The sequence below is a fragment of the Otolemur garnettii genome, unplaced genomic scaffold (genome assembly GCF_000181295.1).
Source record: "Otolemur garnettii isolate 467f Iridium unplaced genomic scaffold, OtoGar3 scaffold00003, whole genome shotgun sequence".
Lineage (NCBI taxonomy): Eukaryota > Metazoa > Chordata > Mammalia > Primates > Galagidae > Otolemur > Otolemur garnettii.
The window spans coordinates 19,156,373-19,180,373 of record NW_003852398.1 but is presented as its reverse complement, the minus strand read 5'-3'; the positions used below and the strand labels follow the sequence as shown (position 1 = coordinate 19,180,373).

The 24,001-nt window shown below is 42.0% G+C and overlaps 1 protein-coding gene across 1 annotated transcript in view; it reads left to right on the top strand.

Annotated features, from left to right (window-relative positions):
* The window catches only part of ITK (IL2 inducible T cell kinase), a 71,630-nt gene that overhangs the window by 25,829 nt on the left and 21,800 nt on the right, over nucleotides 1-24,001 (top strand). The window contains exons 2-8 of the mRNA XM_003782003.2: nucleotides 1,145-1,249; nucleotides 3,258-3,339; nucleotides 5,230-5,358; nucleotides 9,555-9,595; nucleotides 14,002-14,153; nucleotides 18,195-18,260; nucleotides 23,546-23,600. Of these exons, the coding sequence (XP_003782051.1) occupies nucleotides 1,145-1,249; nucleotides 3,258-3,339; nucleotides 5,230-5,358; nucleotides 9,555-9,595; nucleotides 14,002-14,153; nucleotides 18,195-18,260; nucleotides 23,546-23,600 (630 nt within the window). The remainder of the gene's footprint in view (nucleotides 1-1,144; nucleotides 1,250-3,257; nucleotides 3,340-5,229; nucleotides 5,359-9,554; nucleotides 9,596-14,001; nucleotides 14,154-18,194; nucleotides 18,261-23,545; nucleotides 23,601-24,001) is intronic.

Genomic DNA, 24,001 nt, shown 5'->3' with positions numbered 1-24,001 from the left:
CTTGTCAGCTTGACTACCTACATGCAATGCCTTAAACCAGTGTTAACCTGTTTTATTTCATAGCGTACTTGAACCTATAGTTAAACGTCTGCAGCACACTTAAATTATATTGTTCAAAAAAAGAGTAAAATAACACTGTGCTTTGAACTTCTTTCAAAAATAATTTAATGATTTTTAAAATTTTCACAGCACACCTAAGATCCTCTCACAGCACACCAGTGTGCCCTGGCACATCACTGGAAAATCACCACGGCCTTAAACCATACTTAATTTCCAAATGAAAACAATAACAAAGTGAATAGTTCCACCTAACATGATGCAATTATCCTTCAGACAACAGAAAATGAACTGGTTATTTTCAAGAATTTATAATTTAGGGATTTGATCTTCTGAGATTTTGACATTCAGGATTGTGTCTTTCGGGACTGATTCACATCAGCTATAATGACGTGTTTTCAGTTGGTCCCATAGCTGCATTAAACCCTATTCTCAATGGCAGCCTACTTTTAAGCACCCGTGAAAGGCTTCTTCTCTCCAAAACCACTTTCCTAACTAGCTTCTGTTGGAGCCCGATAGTCTACCAATAGAATCTGGGTGATGCATCAGATCCCCTGAGATCCACCCTCCAAGCACAAGGACCCTTAGAAATGGGTAACGTGTAACATGGTGATAAATCACAAACACCATCACATGAACTAGTTAGCAGGGAAATACATCTAGCAATCTTCCAAGGAAACGGTATGGGGGTCCAGTAACATTTGATGGGAAGGGTGATAGGTGAGGAAAGCAGAGAAAATTGGCCCATGCGTGGTTTACTTTCTATAGATGGCACTGCCCCCTTCCCCCCAGCTGAGTTCTATACGTGCAGCTATTTATACAAGGGCAGCAGCGTAGATGACTCTGTGGCTCAATGAGTGGAAATCCCATCAAGAAGAGAGTTCAGAGGACATGTGGTCTGGGTGTCTGCCCAGAATGCCTTTCTTGGACTGAGGGCCAGGAGCACGCTTTTGCAAATTTGGTTGGAAAGGGTGAGGTTGGTTGACAAAGCTAGTGAATTGAGTCCAGTAGTAGATTTCTAGAGGCAATTGGAACAAAAATATTATCTTCTTTCTTTGATAAATGGGATGTGCTTGTCTTCCCACAGAAAAAGCGTACGTTGAAGGGCTGCATTGAACTCTCCCGGATCAAATGTGTGGAGATTGTGAAAAGTGACATTATCATCCCCTGCCACTACAAATACCCATTTCAGGTAAGTCCATTAGGCCTAAGGCAGATAGTTCCCTATTCCTTGGTGCACAGTTAAATCAGTCATTGGGTGAGAGAAGGTGGAAAGACTCTCTCTGGTCCTGGCTCAGCACTTAGATCAAGCCCTTAAGAAGACTTCTCTGTTGCTTCCATCAATGACGTTCATTAATTCTTTCACTTACTTAACAAAGATTAAAAAAGAATCTTGAGAAGGTGGTTATTTTTCATTCCCCTTCCCCTCATATCTTCCCTACCTCAAGGAAAGTCCTAATTAGTCTGCTACTGAGGGATGGAAAAAAGCTGCCATCAAGGCCTGAGCCTTAAGTACATTTGACTCACGATATGAGACAACACATTGTAATCCTTGGTTACAAACTGCTTTGAGGTTCCAAAGCAAAAAGACTCAGATTGTACAATCTGAGAGCTCTCTGGAGTCACTCGGTCCAGTAGAGCAGCCACCAGCTGCATGTGGATGTTTACCATTAGAAGTAACTTAATTACATGGACGGAGCTGGAAAATGTTCTTCTTAGCAAAGTATCACAAGAATGGAAGAAAAAGTATCCAATGTACACACCCCTATTATGAAACTAATTTATACCTTTTATATGAAAGCTATAACTTAATAACAGCCTAAGAATATGGGGAGGGGGGAAGGAGAGGGGAGGGGGAAGGGGTGGAGGGAGGAGGATTGGAGGGATCACTTCTGAGGTTTATCTTACAAGGGTACAGGTGAATCTTTCTAAGAGTAGAATGTGAATGTTTTAAAATAATAACTAAGAAAATGACATGAGGGCTATGTTAACCAGTTTGATGGAAGTGTTTCAGATTGTGTGTGAAAACCCCACACTGTACCCCAGAAGTGCATTAATGTACCTAGATACCATTCAATTAAAAAAAATAAAAAAATAAACAATAATTTAAAAAAAAAGAAGTAACTTAATTAAAATTAAATGACATTTAAAATTGAGCTCCTCAGTAGCACCAGGCACATTTCATGTGTTCAGCAGCCACACTGGCAGCACAGATTATAGAACACCTCCATCACTGTAGAAATTCCGGCCAGACAGAGCTGATGGAGGGTGTCTTTAGAGTCCCTTTTTATCTGGTGTCTGACTCTTGGTATTTATGGCTCTGAGGGTGTAGCTGTCTCCTTGTGTGCATCATTCCCAGGGTACCATTCTTGTTTGCTAACCTGCAGGATGAATGTTCCATTTTTAGTGTGTCACAGAAAAGAGCTTTTCTCCTACTGAAAAAGTGACCCCCACGAATTGGAATTTTTAGGACTGAAAATAAATGACATGTACTTCCCAGTGGTTAAAAATCCCAGTTACAAATAAGTGCATGAAAAAACCTGGAGGAATTCAAAGAAGGCCTGTAATTAATGAACAGTATGGTTCCAATGTCAATCTCGTGGTTTTGAAAATGTGCTCTGGTTACGTAAGACGTTATCGGTGGGGAAAGGTGGATGAAAAGTGCACAGGAACTCTGCACTATTTTGGGGACTTCTTGTGAGTCTTAAACTCTTCCGAAATAAGAAGCTTTTAAAAATCCCAATTACACATTTGTCATCTAATGTCTTTCTCTTTCATATTCCAGAAAGACTTTTTAAATCACTACAAAATTAACATCAGTATGCTTTCTAGTCAAGATGAGAATTTTTTTTTTCTCTCACTATTTTAATGTAATGGAATACTAGAGCTGTCCAGAATGTATCCAGCTACCGTTAATGCTATTTTTCAGAGTGCATGGCTGGATACTTTCCGGACAGCCCTCATATTGCTTATTGGTGGCATGGAAGCTAAGAAGAGTGACCTACTCTTCTCACCCTGGGTTTTCATAGCACTCCAACATCTGGAAAAGGAAGACACCAGTCCCCTAACCACCCAAATATTTGGCTATATGACAACAAATACCCGCGACCCCACCCTAGGCCCCGTAGGCCAGATGAGCCTGCTGACAGTCACCCATCTCCAGGCACGCTGCTCACCTGGAACTCTGTTTGTGCCTCCAGGTAGTGCATGACAACCACCTCCTGTATGTGTTTGCTCCAGACCGAGAGAGCCGGCAGCGCTGGGTGCTGGCCCTTAAAGAAGGTAATTAAACTCCTGTGTTGTTGAGTCACTGACCCCCTCGATCCTATAATAGGGTTAGGTTCCACAATAGAATAGAGTTTGGCTTGAGAACAGCTGACAGCTGAGCACTTTTTCCTTTTGGTGTTGGTGAAAGGTCTCTAGTTGTCTCCCTGGGCCCAGAAGCCAACAGCCAGTATAGTTCAGGGATTGCCCAGATCTAGCCTGTGGCCTATTCTTGCAAGGCTCTGAGCTAAATATTTCATATGGTCCATTCTATACGGTTGTGTAAGTACCTAACCAAGACCCTCAACTTTGTCTCATGGTAAGCAAAAATACCTAAAATATTTATTGTCTGGCCCTTTAAGAAAAAGTTAGCTGACTCATGTTACAGCATGTGGAAGAGCATAGACCCTGGAGTGTGCTGACCTGGGTTTAAATCCCAGCTCTTCCACTTGGGCCAACACCTTACTGCTATGTTTCAGTTCCCCATCTGTGAACAAAGGGGAGGAAGGAATAATAGAACCTGCCTCCAGAGCTGACATCAGTTAAGTCCTGGGGACTAAGCTGGCCCACAGTCAGAACCCAATAAATGTTAGCACACTTTAAAGCTTTTCAGAGCATCGATAAGAGTCTTTCTTAAGCCAGCAGTGCTTGTGGCTCAAAAGGGTAGGGTGCTGGCCCCATATGCCAGAGGTGATGGGTTCAAACCCAGCTCTGGCCAAAAAAAAAAAAGACTTTCTTAAGCTACTTCTTCCTGATGGCACAATCAGAACCAGCATCATAGTTAAGCACGTGGGATAGAAAGCCAGGCAGCTGAGGTGAAAATCCCAGCTCTGCCGATTATTAGCATGTGACCTTGGGTAAGTTTCTTGAACTTCATGTGTGTCTCCATTTCCTCAGCTGTAAATTTCAACTAAAAACAGTCATAGGGTTGTGAGAATTAATGAGTTAGGACATGAAAGACACTTAGGATAATATCCATCCCAAAGTAAGCTCTTAATTTTACCACTATTATATGTTAGCCTAAAGCACTGCAGTGTCCAAAGATCTGGGTTCAAATATTCATCTGTCTCTAAGTAGCTGTGAGGACTCAGGGTAAGCAACCCATTGGAAATCTCTGGAGCCATGGCTCCTCTACCTGAAAATGGAGAATAAAAATATAAAGCATATCTTCTTCCAAGGCTGTTGTGAGCCTCAACTAGGGTATGAACAGGCAAGTTCTGGGTCAAATGGAAAATGCTCCCAGGTATCCCAGTCATAGGACGTAGAACAAACACTAAGGTAAACAGTGATCAAAAAGGCCCCAGCTCTATCCAGTGGCACTTTCCCTCTAGGAAGGGATTTTATACCCAGGATGTTAAAGCTGGAAAGAACTTTAGAGATTAACTGTCTAGTTACGAGTTTGGGGGTTTCTTTTTCAGTAACAGAACCCCTTTCCTCCCTGCCAAACTCTTCAAAGCCACGGATTTAGAAGGGATAAAAGCAACGTTGCTGTGGTTGAAGATAGAAGAGGGAAAAGGGCAGGAATCCTGCAATCGGCCCTCTCTCAGCCTTCCCGTCCCCCTGGAGGCACTGTTTCAGAGCCCAGTGATCCAATCCCACAACTTCCTTGCATAGTGGGGGAAACTGAAGCTCAGGGGAGGGTTTGCCCAACCTGAGCACACACGACTAACCCAAGGCAGAGCCACACAAGAACCCAGAGCTGCTGATGCCTAAATCCAACACGCACTCTTTCAGTAATCAGCACAAATGAATGTACGTGCTCGGGGGAAGGCCAGTCGTCTCTGACAATTCCAGGTAATACTCATTCAGGGTCATACAGCAAGGTCCAATCTCAGGCAGTTATAAAGTTGGTGGCCTTTAATAGACTAACCTGGAAATAACTCTGCTGCTTGTGCCAATCCCTTTCAGAAACGAGGAATAATAACAGTTTGGTGCCCATGTATCATCCTAATTTTTGGATGGATGGGAGATGGAGATGCTGCTCTCAGCTGGAGAAGCTTGCAACAGGCTGTGCCCAGTATGATCCAACCAAAAATGGTAAGAGACTGGGAATTCCCTTCCTTCTTTGTGGAATGAGTACGGAAGAATCAAAGCTCTTTGCTTCCGCTCAAGGGGGGTATCAGGGATGGAGCACAAACTTGTACATTTTCAAAGGAGAATCATGTGTCTTTTTCACAAGTCTATTGGTGCTTTTTCACCCCAGGCTGTTGTCGTTATAGCTCCTGACTGCTCTCAGTGTGGTCTTTGGACCAAGGGCATCAACATCACCTGTGAATTTTCTGGCCCCACACAAGAACCATTAGATCAGAATTTGCATTTAACAATATCCCCAGGAGATTTGTGTGTATTGTGATCGTCTTCATGTTAGGCTCTGTACCTGTGGCTCAGTGGGTAGGGCACCAGCCCATACACCGGGGCTGGCAGGTTCAAACCTGGCCAGGGCCTGCCAAAGAACAATGACAACTGCAACAAAAAAATAGCCAGGTGTTGTGGTGGGAGCCTGTAGTCCCAGCTACTTGGGAGGCTAAGGCAAGAGAATGGCTTAAGCCCAAGTGTTTGAGGTTGTGGTGAGCTGTGACACCATGGCACTCTACCAAGGGCAATGTAGTGAGACTCTGTCTCCAAAAACAAAAAGGAAATTGAATGGCATGGTCTACTTGATCTTAAATTGTAGACACAGCTCTGAGATACATGTGCAAAATTTTTGAAAATTGCAAAATGGAAGCGTGGATTCAAGGAATTTCAGGATTGGAAGGGCAATTCTGTTTAGATACTGTTTATCCTAAGTCCGTAAGACCTCCCCTAGTACCTTAGAGATGAGGACATTATTGTCATTGGTGGTATATATATATATATATATATACATATATACATATATATATATATGTATTTCTTCCAGTGGCAACACGTCATGTATGTGTTTAATTATACTAATTCAACTCTATACCCTTAAGGGGGTGAAGAAGTAAAAAAGAAGTTTTTTGTTTTCCTCTGTGGCTTCGCCCCATGCCCCCTTCGAACTCACCCTTGACTTGTACAATCTCAGACAAAAAAAGGCCACAGTGTAAATGCAAAGTGCAAACAAAAAAAAAAGTTGTTTCCTGGCCTTTGACAACAAAGGCTCAGGTCCCCGGGACTGGACTGCATTTTACCTAATGTGATGACTTGGGGACCTTAACCAATAGTGCAACTCTGCTGTAATGCACTTTCACATTCATTAAGCTCCTGCTCCTCTCAACCCCCTGGAGCAGATGGTGTGATACTGAAACATGGGTGACCTTGAGTGATGCAGTGTGCTCCAGGTCACACAGCTAGCCAAGTAGGAAGAACCGCCCAAGTGACTTGCTCTGCTTCCATTCCTGTCTCCTCCTGACCTCAGACCCCACTGCTACGCCTTCTCATTTATCAATCTCTTGTTGCACTAACATTTAATACTTCAGATTGACGACCTGAGGCGGATGTAACACATACCTGGGTTTTCCGTGACTTCCTGAGTCACAACCCCTTTCAGTACCACACTAAAACCACCATTTCTCACCCTCCACCTTGGGAAAGAAAGTCCTGAAGTGTTACCAGCCCCTTGACCCAGAATGATACTCACCAAGTTTTAGAAGTTGATGCCTCCATTAAAACCTCCAGTATTTAATAAAAAAGAGGCGGAAGGTTTTATATGAATGGAATCCTCCCCGATGACAGGATGGCGTGGGCTACCTCAGTGAGGAAAAGCCCTTTCCAAAGCTAGAGATCTGGTCTTCAAACTCCTGCCAGCACCTTGCTATGGGTCCTCAGATAAGTCATTTGGTCACCAAGGGCTTTAATGTCCTCATCTTTAAAACAGTAAAGGAGGTCTCAGGGGAGGAGGGTGAATAATAGCTAAGTGCCCTTCCAATTGTCAAATTCTTTGAGTCTGTGCTTCCATTTTGCCGTTTTCGAGTGTTTTGCATATCACAGCTACTCCTCTTCAGAGGGTACAGCATTTTCCTCCACTGAGTGGTAAACAGGGGGCTGATGTGTTGATAGCATCATGCCGAGTGGGAAAGTTCCTCCTTCCAGGTGAACCCAGGGCCTGACCGCCTCGGGGCCTCCTGTGCATGTGCCAGACAATCACTCGGCTGATGGGTTTGCTTTTCTTTGCAACCCGCTGCCCTCTCTCCCTCCGAGCATCACTCTACCCTCTTCTGAGTTGTTAAGTAGCCTTACCCATCACAGTTCTCACACAACAGAGAGCAGAGGTTTTGAGAAGCATGCTGTGCTATGAAAACAGCACATGGTCATTTGGCCAGGGTGAAAGCTTGTAGGGTTCCTGGGTTTGGGCACATTGATGTTGCAGGATCTGTGAGCACATGGCTTTGGCGTGAAAAAATATCTAGGTGAGTCTCAGCCCACCTCTCCCTTGCTGTGTGACTTCATATATGTTATTTAACCCCTCTGATTTTCACCTGTAAAATGTGCATGATGATAATAAGTAATGACCTGTGGGGCTATTGGGCACTTCCATGGGTTAAGGGAAGCCGAAGTGCTGCTGGCACTTAATGAGTTCTTGATAAATGATAACTATGTCTACCAGTCTTTCTCTGTGGACAGAAGAATCTGAGGCTGAGATAGAGCAAGCAGTACATATGTATGTCTGGGACACAGCAGAAGTGGTTGAGTGAAATAGACCCAACCCACAGCAACACCCATTTCTGCAACCAGAACTGGCCCTGCTCTCCCCACATACTAATTTCACAGAGAGAGAGAAGAAGGAAGGGAAGAACAGGGCCAGAGGAAGTAGAAAAGGAGACCAGTCACAGATATGCAGGGCTGGAAGGGGCCCAGGGTTCGTATAGGTGGATCTGAGGGTGGGAGGCTGTCTCCTGGCTCCAAGTTCAGTGCCAAATGGGAACCATACTACCAATTATGTGGGTTTTTTCTTAATTTCAGATGAATAAAAGGGTACATAAAAGGTTACATTGTTTGCATTTGTTAGGTAAAGTCCAAGTTGTAATTGAGCCCTTCACTCAGGGGGTTTGCTACATACCCCTACATCGTGCCCACTGGGTGAGAGTTTACCATTCCCCTTTCGTAATTATATGGGTTTTCCTTCTTCTGTGTTAAATATATTCCCAAGTCAATCCCCTAGCAGGCTTTTGTTTGTGGAGTCAGTGTCACTGTGTGACTCTCCTCTCCCGCATCCCTGACCTGGGCTGTAAGTCACCCTCATATATATGGAGATGAATGGCCCAGCCCCTACCTATCCAGCCCATTTTCTTTTTATTATTAAAGAAGTCTGCATTGAGCTGAATCCTGTGTAGTGCCTCTCATATCACACATACTCCCAGACACACACAACTTTGCTACACTGACTCCAGGCCTGACCTCTGCAGTACCACAAAGGAGAAATAGGGAGGGAGATGGAGAGATAGAAGGAAGGAGAAGGGGAGAGAGAGAGAGAGGACAGGAGAGAGAGGAAAGCAAAAGAGAGTGAGACATGGTGGCATGGAAAGATGAGCTGGAGAGACAGAGGAGAGAGATGCTGGGGGAGGCGATGAGAGGGGAGCCCAAGTCAGATGCCTCAAGGCAACTGAAGTGGACTCCAGCCTGCTCACAAGCAGCAGGGACCTCCCACCTCTGCCACCCTCCCCAGGCCCACGACAGCATTAGGAAGTCTGTGAGTCACTGTTGCCTTGAGTCATCGATTCCCACCCCGGGGCTTAGCAGGTGGCAGAGACATTCGTGGAAGCCTCAGTGCCTACAGAGAAGGCCACAGCCTAACCAGGGGTCCTTTTTAAACTTTTTAAACAGGGAGCCAGTTCACTGTCCCTCAGACCGTTGGAGGGCCAGACTGAGGGCCCCTGGGACGAGTCGGCTGCTAAGCAGGACGGGCAGCGGCGGCAAAAACACCCGGCGGGCTGGACAAATGTCCTCGGTGGGTCCAATGGGGGCTGCATGCCATAGTTTGAGGATGCCTGGCCCTAACTCCTCTGGGAGTACAGACAAAGAGGGCCCAAACTATGGACTTCTAGAAGCCTCTGGTGTCTCCTAGAAAAGGGGTTCAGGAACCAGCAGGATAGAAGAGATTAAAGACAGGCCTGGTTTGGGCCTGTCTGGGTCTCGTCATCTTCCTCTGGCCCCTTTTCTTCTGTTGTTCTCTCTGGGCCCCTTTTCTCTGAAAAGCCCCCTGGCTGCTCACCTCCGGTTGGGTTTGTTGAGTTTCATGCTTATTTTTTCTTTCTCTGTTTTTCTTGTTTCAGCTTCAAAGAAGCCTCTTCCTCCCACTCCTGAAGACAACAGGGTAAGTGCCAAGAGCCCAAGCTCCGGGTGCAGGCGGCCACGGCGGCCTGATTGGCGTGCCCCTGCCTGCACGTTCCCGTCTTCCTGTGTTTCTCAACCCCCAGATGCAGGCAGCACATTCATGATTCAGCCGAAATCAACACATTGGGTTTCTTGGGCCTGAACTGTCTTATGGGTCTGTCCACTTACAGGACCACCCAGCTGCTGCATCTCCACCTCACCTCATTCACTCAGGAAACACCTCTGGCAAACCGTGTCCCTTGACCAAAGTCACTTGACCACTTTGGAGTCTAATGAGAGCTTTTATACTCTATATAAAAATGTGCATTTACCCTGTGCCTTGACATTGAAGCACTTTGGAGACATATGTTTGATACGTTGCATATTTCAAAGCACTTTCACGTCTCTGTTATCTACTTTTTAACTTACTATCTGTTCTATCCACTTCAGAGGATTATAGTTTTATTCTTATTGCAAAGCTTGAGAAATCAGTCCCAGGAGAGGTCTTGAGGCTTTCAAAAGGCATTTCAGCAACTTAGCAAGATGCAGTTTCTGGTGATTATTAACTCAATTGCTCACCTGGGAGCAGGTTAGAACTACAGATCCTAAGCCCCACCCCCCAGACCTGCTGTATCCAAAACTCAGGGGGAGGGGCCCAGTAAACTGCATTCTCAGAAGCCACCAGGTGATTCTGAGGTACACTGACATTTGAGAACCACTGGTCTGTAATATACTGACTTATGTGTCTTAAATGCAGTTGCTGCTCTGGGAAAGCTTATTCTGTTCAGGAAAGTAAAAAAATGAAAAGGTAGGAGAAGGATCATAGGATCATGACCCTTAGATAGGGGATATCACCTTTACCTTATAACAGTATTAACACCAATACCCACATGTGAGTACTTGCCCTTAATTCTAGAATCTACTGATTCTGCTTCTTCCTAAAGAATGAGCTCTGCTTTTTTTCCTTCCGACCAACATGGTAACATTTCAAACTGGCAGCTTCCCCATAGAGGAAGCTCTAAATCCTGAAAACCTTGGGCTGGCTTTTAAATCTGTCATCGGCCTACTCCCTCACAACAGGAAATCAGTATACTTTGGAGCAGAAAAGGAGAGTTCTCCCTTTCTGTCTCATAGACGTCTTTCCCCAAGGCGTGGTGGGCAAGTTTGAAATCCCACCGTCCTTGCTCACAGTCTCCTCAGCAATCCCTCCTGAGCCTCTCATCTCGAGTCAGGCTGCACTTGTCTTTTTTCAGCCATGAAGGTGAAAGACAGAAAACGCGGCTGCTCTGTCTTCCCACACGGCTGGTCTGTCCCTCCTCAGACCCCATCATTTGCCTTTGCAGACTTCTTGGAGGAGCAGCTGTCAACACAGTTTGACCACAGGGGGTTTTGGAATCGTTGCTGTAGTTTCAACCACATGTCTAAATCCATTACAATGTTTCTTACTCTGAGCCACTGAAGTCATCTTTTCCTTCCTCTTCTTATTCTGTTACCTTCAGGGAGATAACATCTTGGATTGGCACATAGAGAAACTACGTTTTCTAATCTATTCTAGGCCTCACTTTATGTGTGAGAAAAACTGGGGAGCAGGGCCAGCCCTCCAGAGGGGGAAGGTGGATATTTAGGGTCAAGATGGAGAATACCCATAGTCAGGGTAACCAAGGATCGCAGGCCTCTCTAGCCTGTGGGTGCAAATGAGGTGATGCTTCACACTGCAGTCCAGATTCCAATGCCTCTCAGCCCCCCACATCCACAGGGGCTCAGCCTTTCCTTACAGCTTCCCAAGGGGCCACTTGTCTGCACGTGTTCTTTCTCTCTGGCTTTCCCTGAAGACACCTTCCACCTGCCACCTCTACTGGAGCTTTGTGTGAGGCCCTTCTCCAGCCAGTGGAGCTCTCCCAAGCTGGTGCCATGAGACCACCTGGAGGCCACCGGTGCTCTGAGTCCTGTAGCCGAGTAGCTGGGCAATCAGACCCTCATTCACTCCTTGCCTCATCTCTTCACCCAGGCAGCCCTGCCAGAGCCCACAGACTCTCAGTTTCTCCAAATGCTATCTCTTGATCTTCTCACTTCAATCTAGTCATTCTCAACCCTATCAGATCCAATGCTCTCTTTTTTGACAAATATTTTTTATAAAGTTCCTTTTGTTATGAAAAGAAATTCATAAAAAATGCATCTTATGTAAACACATAGTTTTTAAAAGAATCAATAAATCCTCTAACTGTAATACTAAAAAAAAAAAGGAAAGAAAAAAATTTATGAACCATAATACATGTTTTTATATATAAATATTGGGGCATGACCTCATTGGAAGACATGATAAAATCATCCATTACACCTGTAAGTAGGATCCCATTAAATTTGGCAGCTGAGGCTGGGCACAGTGGCTCAGCCCTGTAATCCGAGCACTCTGGGAGGCCAAGGTGACAGATGGCCTGAGCTCACAGGTTTGAGACTGGCCTAAGTAAAAGCAAGACCCTGTCTCTAAAACATAGCTGGGCATTGTGGTGGGCACATGTAGTCTCAGCCACTCAGGAGGCTGAGGCAGAGAATCACTTGAGTCCAAGCGTTTGAGGTTGCTGTGAGCTATGATGCCATGGCACTCTACTGAGGGTAACAAAGTAAGACTCTGTGTCAAAATAAATAAATACATTTGGCAGCTGAAATTAAACTAATATGTGTACAGGGATATTGTATTGTGATTTAAATATAGTATTACTACCTGTGTTGAGGTTTTCCAAAATAGTGAAGAATGCTTGGTATAGTTCTGAACTAAATAGAGTATAATCTTCCTGTAGTGTACAAGGTATTTGCAATGGTAGGAAACCCAGGACTTTGTGAAGGATAGAGGTAGTTTCTAGGCTCAGGGTCTTATATATTTTAATTATTGCATAAATAGGATTCTCATCACATGGATGTCAACCAGGACATTCAAAAGTGGTAGGGAATGTGGCATCCCAATAGAACATTTTGTGGGCTGCACCTGTGGCTCAGAGGAGTAGAGCACAGGCACCATATGCCAGAGGTGGTAGGTTCAAACCCAGCCCTAGCCAAAAAAATAAAATAATAAAATAAAATTACTTGTTTAAAAAAAAAAAAGAACATTTTGCATTCTGGGCCCTCACCCATTAAATGTTTATAGCACTTCTCAAACTTTGTGACATTCAGAATACCCCCATAGAAATCCAACATGCCCCAACATGTCCTATGGACAGGTACCACCACAACTTCAGAGCCCTGAGCTGACCTTTCTCTTCATAGGGATTAATTAGTGAGTTGACCTTTAGAGAGATGCATGCCATGCTGTAGCTCTTCTTCCTCTCCTTCAAGTGCCCTTGAACACAATTCCTCCCCCCAGTAACTCTTACGGCAAAAGCATCAGGCCTTGACACTTGTCTGTAGTGTGCCAAAAACCACCCTCTCCCAAGATCCACAAAGATTTGGACTTTAAATTCCAATCTGCGTGCAGTTGGGATGATATACTACTACATCAGTATGATAAGTCTTTTATTTCCTTTTTTTTTTTAGCTCCAGTATTTTTATACCAAATGCTTCAATGTGCTTGGGGCACCTGTGATGTCCCAACACTAAATCCAATTCTAACCAGCAAACTCAATCATTTCTCATATCTACTGTCTCACAGAGTCTGCCAGTCCGCAGCAGGTGTGCCCAGCCTGAATTCTGATGATGGTTTGCTTTATGGGCTTTTCCTTATGTCTTCAATATCTCATCCTCAGAAATGTACTGAGGGGCAGAAACATTAGCAAGAGAGTCTATAAGACAAAGAAGGGTGCCCAGGTGCTACAGTGGAGAGCACCAAGACCAATTCAAGTGCTAAATTGGCCATATCCGTTTCCCCATTTCCCAATCCCCCTCAGTTTCCCTATCCTAAGTGAAAGATTAATGGATTAAATGATCTGTCAGAAGAATTTCAGGTCCAATAACCCATGGTTCTGCAAATCTGGACAAATCTATAAATTATATCAGCAAAGCTTGGAATGAATGAATTACTGTTAGCTGTATCTCCTTCACCAAGAGCATGGTGGTTCTGGCAGAAAGGCTGCAGCACATAACATGGCACAGGTAGAGAAGTTAGCAGCCCTTTGTGAAAAGTACATGGCTGCTTGGAAATTACAGTGGTCAGAATGTACCTCGTAGAGTGAGGAATGTGATGAATTCCAGGGACTGATGTCTTTGTGTCATATTCAGCACCGTAACACTAACTCACAAAGAAAGCCAACCTGAGAAGGCACAGTGTCTCCACTGATACAGTCAATGGACTGTAGAAACTGGTGTTGACCAGGCATAGGCCCAGGAGCAAGTTATAGGTCAGGGATTTGCTGATCTTGCTTTGCACTTAACTTCCTTTTAATGTCTTTGCTTGGTTTTGTTGCCTTCCTTCCCCAGCGATCACTTCCAGAGCATGAAGAAACCGTGGTCATTGCCTTGTATGATTACCAAACGAACGACCCTCAGGAACTCGCCCTGCGCTGCAATGAAGAATACTGCCTGCTGGACAGTTCTGAGATTCACTGGTGGCGAGTTCAAGACAGGAATGGGTAAGGCATCTTTGTGGTTGCTGCCTCCAGGTTCAAGGTGTGGTCAGAGCAAAGAAAATAGCAGACTGATTTATCCTCCCTCCCTCGGTGTGCTCACTACAGTAGGAGAGCCACGAGGGAAGGAAGCATCTAATTAGGAAGCATCAGAAAAAAGGTAGCAGACTGGGCACGGGGTCTCACACCTATAACCCTCACACTCTGGACGGCCGAAAATGAAGGATCCTTTGCACTCAGGCATTCCAGACCAGCCTGAGCAAATGTGAGACCCTGTCTCTACTAAAAATAGAAAAATAGCCAGGGGTTGTGGTGGGCACCTGTAGTTCCAGCTGAGGCTAGAGGTTCACTTGAGCCCAGGGGTTTAAGGTTCAGTGAGCTATGATGCCGTGGCACTCTAGCCTGGGGCAGTAGAGTAAGACTCTGTCTCAGAAAAAAAAAAAAAAAAAAAAAAATATATATATATATATATATATATAATCATAATCACTAAACTAGCCATCAAAACAATTAGTGGAAATAAGGTTTCACAAGTGCCAATTGCCCAGCAAATTCCTTTATTGGCCACTTAGGTTCTTTGCAATATTTTGTAAATATTAACAACACTGCAATGAATACCCTTGTATATTAATATTAAGGGTTAACATTTTTTCAAAATGTAAGGTTATTATTATATTAAAAAGCAAAAGAAAACACTCCATGATTGTAACATCTAGCTTATGGCCATGTTTTTTTTAACTAACATAGAAAGAATATACATGAGAAAAAAGCCACTCTCCATTTGCCTCCCCCCCATCAAATCCAAAAATAATTACTATTAATACTCTCTTGTGTATCTTAAACAAAAAGTTTATATATATATATATATATATATACACACACATATACACACATACATCTATATATACCATGTTTCTCCCCAAATAAGACACTGTCTTATATTTATTTTTTCTCAAGAAGACACACTAGGGCTTATTTTCAGGGGATGTCTTCTCTCTACGCTGAAATGCATGGCATGGCTATGCAGAGCCACACCCATCACTATGTCTTATTATCAGGGTAGGGCTTATATTTAACCAATGCATAGAAATCCTGCTAGGGCTTATTTTGGGGGTAGGTCTTATTTTCAGGGGAATGTGGGATACATACATATATACACATACATCTATTATGTATATACATATATATATATACGAATACATCTATTATACACAAATACATCTTTCTTCATTTGTGCTGTGATCCAGTTATTCTTCATGTTTAAAACAGCTACTCTAATGTCCCAAGTTTTCCAGGTTTTATAAAGCAACTGCTTGGTGTTAGAATGTATACATGCGTTATAAATATTTAAATAATCATTTATGCCAGGACAATTAGTTCCCTGGCTATTTGATTTTTGTTGTTGTTGTTGTTGTTGTTGTTGTTGTTATTTCAAACTAGGCTTCAGTGAGGATCTTATGATTTTCACATATCTTGGCAATCTTTTAAATACATACATATAAATACCTCACATTTCTAACTGTGAAACTGTTGAGTCAGAGTATGTGATATCTTAATTTTGATAGATAATTTTGCCAAAATGTTTGCCCAATTTATGTCCTCTTTAATGGGGTTATAGAAGTGCCAACACTCAGTGTCATTAAACTTAATAAGAAAAGCCAATTTGATGGGGAAAGAAAGAAAAGAGGGAGGGAGGGAGGGAGACAGAGAGAAAGAGAGAAAGAAAAGAAAGAAAGAAAGGCTACAAATTCATCCAAGGTGAAAGCTTTGCATTTTACACATTCCAGAATGTTCATTCTCAAGGTACCTTCTCTTTAAGTAGCCTTGTCAACCCCATTGCAGGTGGAGGCAGAAGTGAGATGTAAAATGTAGCTAGATTGAGGTCTGTGGTTAGAGACACAGTATAGTTTGCTAGTTAAGAGCCGACCCCAAAGCCCCTCGTCTGGAGCCTCCTTCTCTAGCTGACTTAAGGAGGCAAATGAGGCTGGTCACATTACCCCTCTTGCCTATTGGGGGAGGCTCATGTCAGAAACAGGTTCAAGACTGCCCGGGTCTGCAGACACCAAAGGGACTTACTCAGCTATTCATCAGTTCAATCAACTGACATTATTTAGTGTATCTAATGAGCCAGGAAATTTCCTCTCCTAGGTCTCGCTTGCCCAAATGTCAGTTTACGCTTTGTGCAGTGGCCTGCAGACAGGCTTAACTATACACTTGAAAAGGCATCAAAGAGGACGCCCCAGCAGCCACTGAGAGTTCTGGGAATTTCCCCTGGTTGCTTTGTGATCGAGTTGCACGGTGGAAAGTGGGCAAAATGGGGAGGCAGAAATCTCGGACTTCAGTATCAGCCACTCTTGTCATGTGTGACTATGGTCAAGTCACTTACCCTTTGTGAATCTGTTTTCTTACCAGTAAAATGGAGATGATGAAATCAGCTTTGTCTGTCTCGCAGTGTTGATAAAATTAGTGAGATGATAAGAATTGTGTGAATTCTCTGTATCCACATACAAGTGATGAGAATTATCATTTATGTAAGTAAGCCACCATGGTTATCATATTAAAACATGGTTATTCTATTCAATAGCAAAACTGCTATTAATATTTGATCCTTTCATATAATTGCAAACACATAGTGTGACAAAACCAGACATAATTAAGGGGATTCCAAATAGAGGTAAAGGAGGAATGGCAAATTTCAGAACAAGCCGACTTCCATTGATTGGCAATGGCTGCCTTGAGCACTGTTTCAAGGATAATTCTGAGGCTGGATGTTCAATTCCCATAAAACGTGACATAATCCTCCTGCATTTGACATTTCCATTCTTGATTTCTTCATTCCTCAGAACAATTCTGTGACATAGATTACACATTCCCTATAAACACAATGACTAGACTGAAAATTGGCCTTATTATAAGAAAAATTAAAACACTTTATAGGGCCGAGTGCTCATGCCTGTAATTCTAGCACTCTGGGAGGCCGAGTAGAGTGAATTGCCTGAGCTCAGAAGTTCAAGACCAGCCTGAGCAAGAGCGAGACTCCTGCCTCTAAAAATAGCCAGGCATTGTGGCAAGCGCTTATGGTTTTAACTACTGGGTGGGCCGAGGCAAGAGAAATCGCTTGAGCCCAGGAGGCTGAGGTTGCTGTGAGCTATGATGCCACTACACTCTACCAGGGGTGACAAAGTGAGACTCTATCTCAAAAAAAAAAAAAGCCAAAAAACACTTTATGGAATGGAAACTATCAGGGGTCTTTACAGATTGGCAGATTATGGAGGGATTTTATGTATAATCTGCTTTAGGTCCTTTAGAAAGTGGAAAGGACCCTGCTCTCACATTGTGGTCTTCAAGGAGATAACGAACGTGAAAGTGCTTTGAAAACTATACAGCTAAGCACAATGTAAAGAATTTTGATGTCCTTATTAATTTATGTTTTTATCTATGCACGATTATTAATTCTTGCTCAAAAGTGACTCCTCACTCCCAAACCCAACCATATCTTATCCTTTATCTCATGTTTATGTTGATATAATACCATTGATATCTGAAGCTCAATTAGGGAGCCTTTCAATTTTTTTTTTTAAAGCTCACAATACCAATTGATAACATCTTTTAGAACCTGTGGTTGGAAAGTCATCTTTTATATTTTAATTATTTTGGTTTCCTGATTATAAAATGATGCCACTAAAGTGGAAAAAACACTATCACACACAAGAAATGTTTCCTTAAAGAAAACAGAGAGTTTATTTTCCAGTAGAGGAAATTTCACAATGAGGAAATTTCACAGTGAAGAAACCAGCAAACGGAGCTTTTTAAGCCCTACGGCCACTTTTAATTTATTATATTTAAGTGGTGAAATGTATTGCCTTTAGCAGATGGAAGGTTGTGTTATTTTTACTATTCTCATATTCTAAACTTTGAATTATCTTATCACAAATGCCAAATAGTGTGTGACTCCCTCACCTTTCAATGACTTTGAGTGGATTAAACCTATAAAATGAAGATGTCAAAGTTCTTTATTAATCTAAACAGTAATTTTCCTTTTAACAGGCATGAAGGATACGTACCAAGCAGTTATCTGGTGGAAAAATCTCCAAATAACCTGAAAACCTATGAGTAAGATATTTTATTTGTTTTCAGAAAATAGAGTAAGCAGTGGTTTGTGCCTATAATCCTAGCACCTTGAGAGGCCAAGGATAGGTAGATTACTTGAGCTCCGGAATTCGAGACCAGCCTGAGCAAGAATGAGACCCTGTCTCTACTAAAAATAGAACAATCAGCCAGCAATGTGGGGGGCGCCTATAGCCTGAACTGCTCGGGAGGCTGAGACCAAAGAATTCCTTGAGCCCATGAGTTTGAGGTTGCTGTGAGCTGTGATGATGCCACAGCACTTTTCCTAGGGTGACAGAGGGAGATTCTATCTCAAAAAAAAAAAAAAAAAATAGAGTACCAAGGAATCTTCCCTGGGTTAGGACTAAATCATTGGTTGACTATAAAAATACCATACATTTGCCGTTCTGATTCACTTTCTTCTCCCAGGCTCTAATTCTTAAACAGTAGGGGAGAACCTACAAGAGGAAAAGGAGGGTACTTCACCTATTTTTTTTATCAAAGGGATGATTCTCTGATACTTGAGTAGACTGTAGTAAAAAGACAAGGTTCTACTGGGAATAGCAGGAATATTGTACTTACTTGAGAAGGCAAAAACACTATGAATACTGGATCAAATGTAAATTAACTTAAAACATAGTGTAACACAATACTTCTAATATGACTACAAACATATAATAGATAATAAATATGTCACAGCCCACCACTGCCACCGCTTGTCAGAACCTGGGACTGGCCAGGTCTGGGGCCAAGCTTAACTAGGTTCTGGACGCGGACAGCTAAGCTACCTTGCTCAGGAACAATTTCTCTTAGGTGCCTAAGGACAATCTACTTTAGCAGGAGAGAGAGAGAGTCTTAAAGCAGTCTTCTTAGAAAGATAGATCTTAGTCTTTAGCAGAGCTTAGCGATCTTCAGCAGAGACGCCGTGCTGGCGTTCCGCAGGCAGGAGAGGAGACAGAGTCAGAGTAAGCAAATGTGCAGGCTCCCAACTGCCTTCTCCTCCAGCCTAATAAAAAGCTGATCTCGTGCCTCTCAACACCACAGGTGTAGAGACTGCCAATTCACCAATGCTCTCATCTCGCGAGCTCTCACACTTGTTAGGAGACCTAATTCCCTCTCCATGCCCTTTTCACCAAGGTGTTCCATGATTGAGCTATACAGGTATTTCTTATAACCCTCACTCCACCTAGCCACAGGCTATACGGGCTGCTACATAAATATCTGCTTAAATTGTGCAAGTGTTTATTTCCACACTATCTTTTGAAAGAGTTCACATGGATATAATTTCAATGGAAGTATTGAATGTTTAATAAAATTCAGTTGTAGCAAACAAAGCATACATCATGTACACTTATTTCCTAGCTCAGGTATCGAAGGGCCCAGAAGCAACACCACAACAGTAACCAGGTGCATTTCTATCACCCAGATCTTGGTTCCTAAATAACATTTCCTGCCGAGAAGAAGGAAAACTTCTTGGAGAAATAGCCTGGGATTCCAGGGTTGGGGAAGCAAAAGAACAAGATGAACGTGGAATATCTTGTTGTACCAGAAAGAAAAGAAATACTCAAAAAGAAATTTTTGTAATTATTTGAACATGTCAAATTGTCCCAGAAGTCAGCTTTAAAAGACTGACCAAATCGGGGACAATTTGAGTATCAAAATAAATTATGACATTATTGGACTATAAATCATCAAAAGTAATGTAAGAATCCATAATAAATAGATAAATTGACAAAGTAAATAAGTAAATAAATAAGAAAACGCTATTTCTTACAGTAAAATGCCAATTAATCGATAATAAAGTTTAAAAATCACCATTTTGTGACTCAAAGTACCACTTGATCAAGGCAAGAATTATCAATGAATGTCACATCTAGAGGGTGAAAATTGGATGAAACGCACCACATTTACACGGCCTTCAAGTATTTCCTCACAAATAACTTGTATAATTACGAAGTAGAGATAAATACAACTGGTAGACCTCATCTTAAAAAAATGATCAAAATTCACATCAATAACGTAGCAAGAAACCATCACGTGTCTCCTTATGTCATGCACTAAGAAGGAGAAGATACCACTTCTCTAATAGTCTTGTTCAAAAATCTTGAACTTAGTTATGAAAATATATTAGACAAATCCAAATTAAGGAATATTCTATAAAATAAATGCTCTGTGCTCTTTAAAAAGCATGAGTATTGGCCACAGACAGTGGCTCACACCATATTCCTAGTACTCTGGGAGGCCAAGGCAGGTGGATTGCTTGAGCTCAGGAGTTCAAGACCAGCCTGAGCAAGAGTGAGACCTTGTCTCTACTTAAAGTAGAAAAAACTAGCCAGGCATGATGGCAGGTGCCTGTACTCCCAACTATTTTGGAGGCTGAGGCAAGAGGATCATCTGAGCCCAAGAGGTTGAGGTTGCTGTGAGCTATGATGATGCCACAGCACTCTACCCAGGGTGACAGAGTGAGACTCCACCTCAAAACAAAAACAAAAAAAACCTGTTAGTATCATGAAAGACACAAAAGGCTAGGAAATCAATCCATAATAAAGACTAAGATGCATGGTAACGAAATGCACCGTTAATCCTGAGTTGAATCTTGAGCCTTAAAAAAACTTTTACATATATATGTGCAATTAGAGAATAGTATCATATAGATGATTTAAATTAAATTTTATAATTTTGGTACTGTGGTTGTATATAAGTGTATATTCTATATCTTAGTCCATAGACTCTGAGGTACTTAGGAATAAAAGGCAACTCTCGAATACTTCCAAAAAAGTACATCTATTCATATGTCTACATAGAAGGACTGATAAGATAAATGTATAATATATCAGCAATTGGTGCATCTGGGTGAAGTGTATGTGAAATTTCTTTTATACAGCATTTCGTGACTTTTCTGTAAGTTTGCAGTTATTTAAAAATAAAAAAAGTTTACTCACCAAATATAAAATACCAATACAAGCTAATGAGGACTCCTGTTAATGCATTAGGGTCTTTACTAGTTCAAATATGGTCAAGGGATTTGTTGCTGAAATTCCGATCGTTTCTGTGGTGAAGAGCTATCACTGTCCAAAGAGTCCGTCAACTGTGGCTTGTTTAGATTACGTATGTGAGAATAGCCCTTCCCTTAGCTAGCAGATGAATCGTCAGCTCCCAGAATACTTGAGCTGAAATGAAACATATAGGAACTGTGCTTAAATAAAATTAAATTCCTCTTTTCTAATAGTCAATGCCTTTTTGGAGAAGAAAAGAATAGGCACTTGTTTCAAATGACCACAAAGCTGGGTGATTTTGTGTGTTCGTTTTTGCTGTTAATCAGATCTCTTGGTTTATGATGGGGACACCAACTCCACATTCCACCAGAATATAAAGCAATTGGGAATGGGGTAGTCTAGAGTACATAAAAAAGTATATTCCCTCACCTAGAGGCATTTTAAGTCATATTTAAATAAAATACATATACTATGCAAACGAATAGTCATATTTACACTGTGGGCTATCAGTTCACATTTTCCAGATTACAGATCTCAGAAAATAAAATGGCAATGACTTACAAGCAAACAGAAATTTATCTTATATAACTATATATATAAAAGATATCCAGTGCGATAACTTTATATCCTTGAACTCAATGCTGTCTAGTTGAGACAAGATCTACACAAGAACTTAAAAATGTACTGCCTGGAAATATAATTGTGGGTTGGTAAATCGATTGGATCACCTGCCATAGTTCAGAGTCATGATGACCTGACTCCACAAAATGGAGGGCCAGACAGGTGAGAGAAGGCTGGCATTCCCTTCCCATGCACTGAACTCAGCCAGATACCACTTTTTTTTTTTTTTTTTTGAGACCTGGTCTTGCTCTGTTTCTTGCATTAAAGTGCAGTGGCATCATTCTAGCTCACTGCAACCTCCAAATCCTGGGCTCAAGCAATCCTCCTGCCTTAGCTTTCCAAGATAGGACTACAGAAATGAACCACAGTGCCTACCTCAGACATTACTCCTTGATAATAACTCTGTTATCCACTCTGCCCAGACTGACGACAACATTTTCAGTGCAGTTCTAGGAAGCCATCAGTAACTGTTTGTGACTTGTATGTGAAATGAAGCCTATTTGCCAGCCCTTAATTAGATAATCTAATGGGAGGTATAAAATACTGTTCTGTCATAGAATTTTCAAAAACCTCAAATGAACCCACTAACTCTCTTATTCATGGCTACTCTCAAATGGCCAAACAAGCTTGGTAAAATGGTCTTCCTTCCCCAACTACAACTTCTCTCCTTCTGGATTTATTAGTTTTCAAAACTTATGGTTAACTGATGATCATTCTGCCTCCTCTTACCTAATAAGTAGGCAGGGAGCCCAGGATGTGGCTCAAACATTCTTAGCAACATAAAACATTTTCATCCCTAAAAATCATTTTTATTCTTCTTTACCACTGTTTAAGTGGTTTTCCTAAGTTTCTGTGGTGTTTAGATGGAAACAAAAACTTAGACAACAAACTTATAAAAATAATTAAATTACGTTGCAGAAGGTCTGGAAGACCACCCTTAAAGAAGAAAATACTGCAGTTGTTTCAAAAAGATATTTATTTGCTAAACTTTCAAATTGATAATAAATTTTTATAACTGCCCTAGCACCCTCCTACATGTAACTACCTACTGACTTATGAAATGGAGAAAAAGATAAGTGTTTTCTAAAACTTTTTGGAAAATTCCCAAGAAATGCCAAGTAGAGAGAATGATAAAATGGATAAAATGAATCTCCATGTATCCCAAACTCAGCTTCAACAATCATTAATATTTTGCCAATGCTGTTTTATTTGTTTCTCTCCAATCAAATACTTTACTACCTGAGTTTACTTTTGAGTTTCAAAGCGCTGGTAGAGGCCGGGTATGGTGGCTCATGCCTGTAATCCTAGCACTCTGGGAGGCTGAGGCAGGCAGATTGCTTGAGCTTAGGAATTCAAGACCAGCCTGAGCAAGAACAAGACCCTGTCTCTAAAAAATAGCTGAGCATTCTGGCAGGCACCTGTAGTTCCAGCTACTCAGGAGGCTGAGGCAAGAGGATCATTTAAGCCTAAAAGTTTGAGGTTGCTGTAAAGCTATAACATCACAGCCCTTAACCCCAGGGTGAGTGAGTGAGACTCTGTCTCAAATAAATCAATAAATAAATATAAAAGCACTGGTAGAAACAGAGTATGATCATATGACTTTCTAGCATTATCTTTTATAAATAAATAAATTTTTAAAAATGTCATTGACATATGATTTTTCCCCCTTTTCAGGTGGTACAATGAGAATATCAGCCGGGACAAAGCTGAAAAACTTCTTTTGGACACAGTAAGTCACCTTTAACTTGTCCTTTGACTTAAAATAAAATGAACCATACTGTTTTTTCAATCATGCTATAGTTTATGCTAATACAGTGGGATGATAACATGTTGGCATAAAAATGATTTTCATGTCTGGTGAAAATACTGTCGGGATTTATGGGACTAGCAAACCACAGGATAAGAAATCTGGGGAGTGTTTGGCGCCTGTAGCTCAGTGAGTAGGGTGCCGGCCAAATACACCAAGGCTGGCAGGTTCGAACCTGCCCCAGGTCTGCTAAACAACGACAACTGCAAAGAAAAAAAGAAAGAAAGAAAAGAAAGGAAGGAAGGAAGGAAGGAAGGAAGGAAGGAAGGGAGGGAGAGAGAGAGAAAGTTGAGAGTCTTTTCCATGCCTTCCCCATCTCTCCC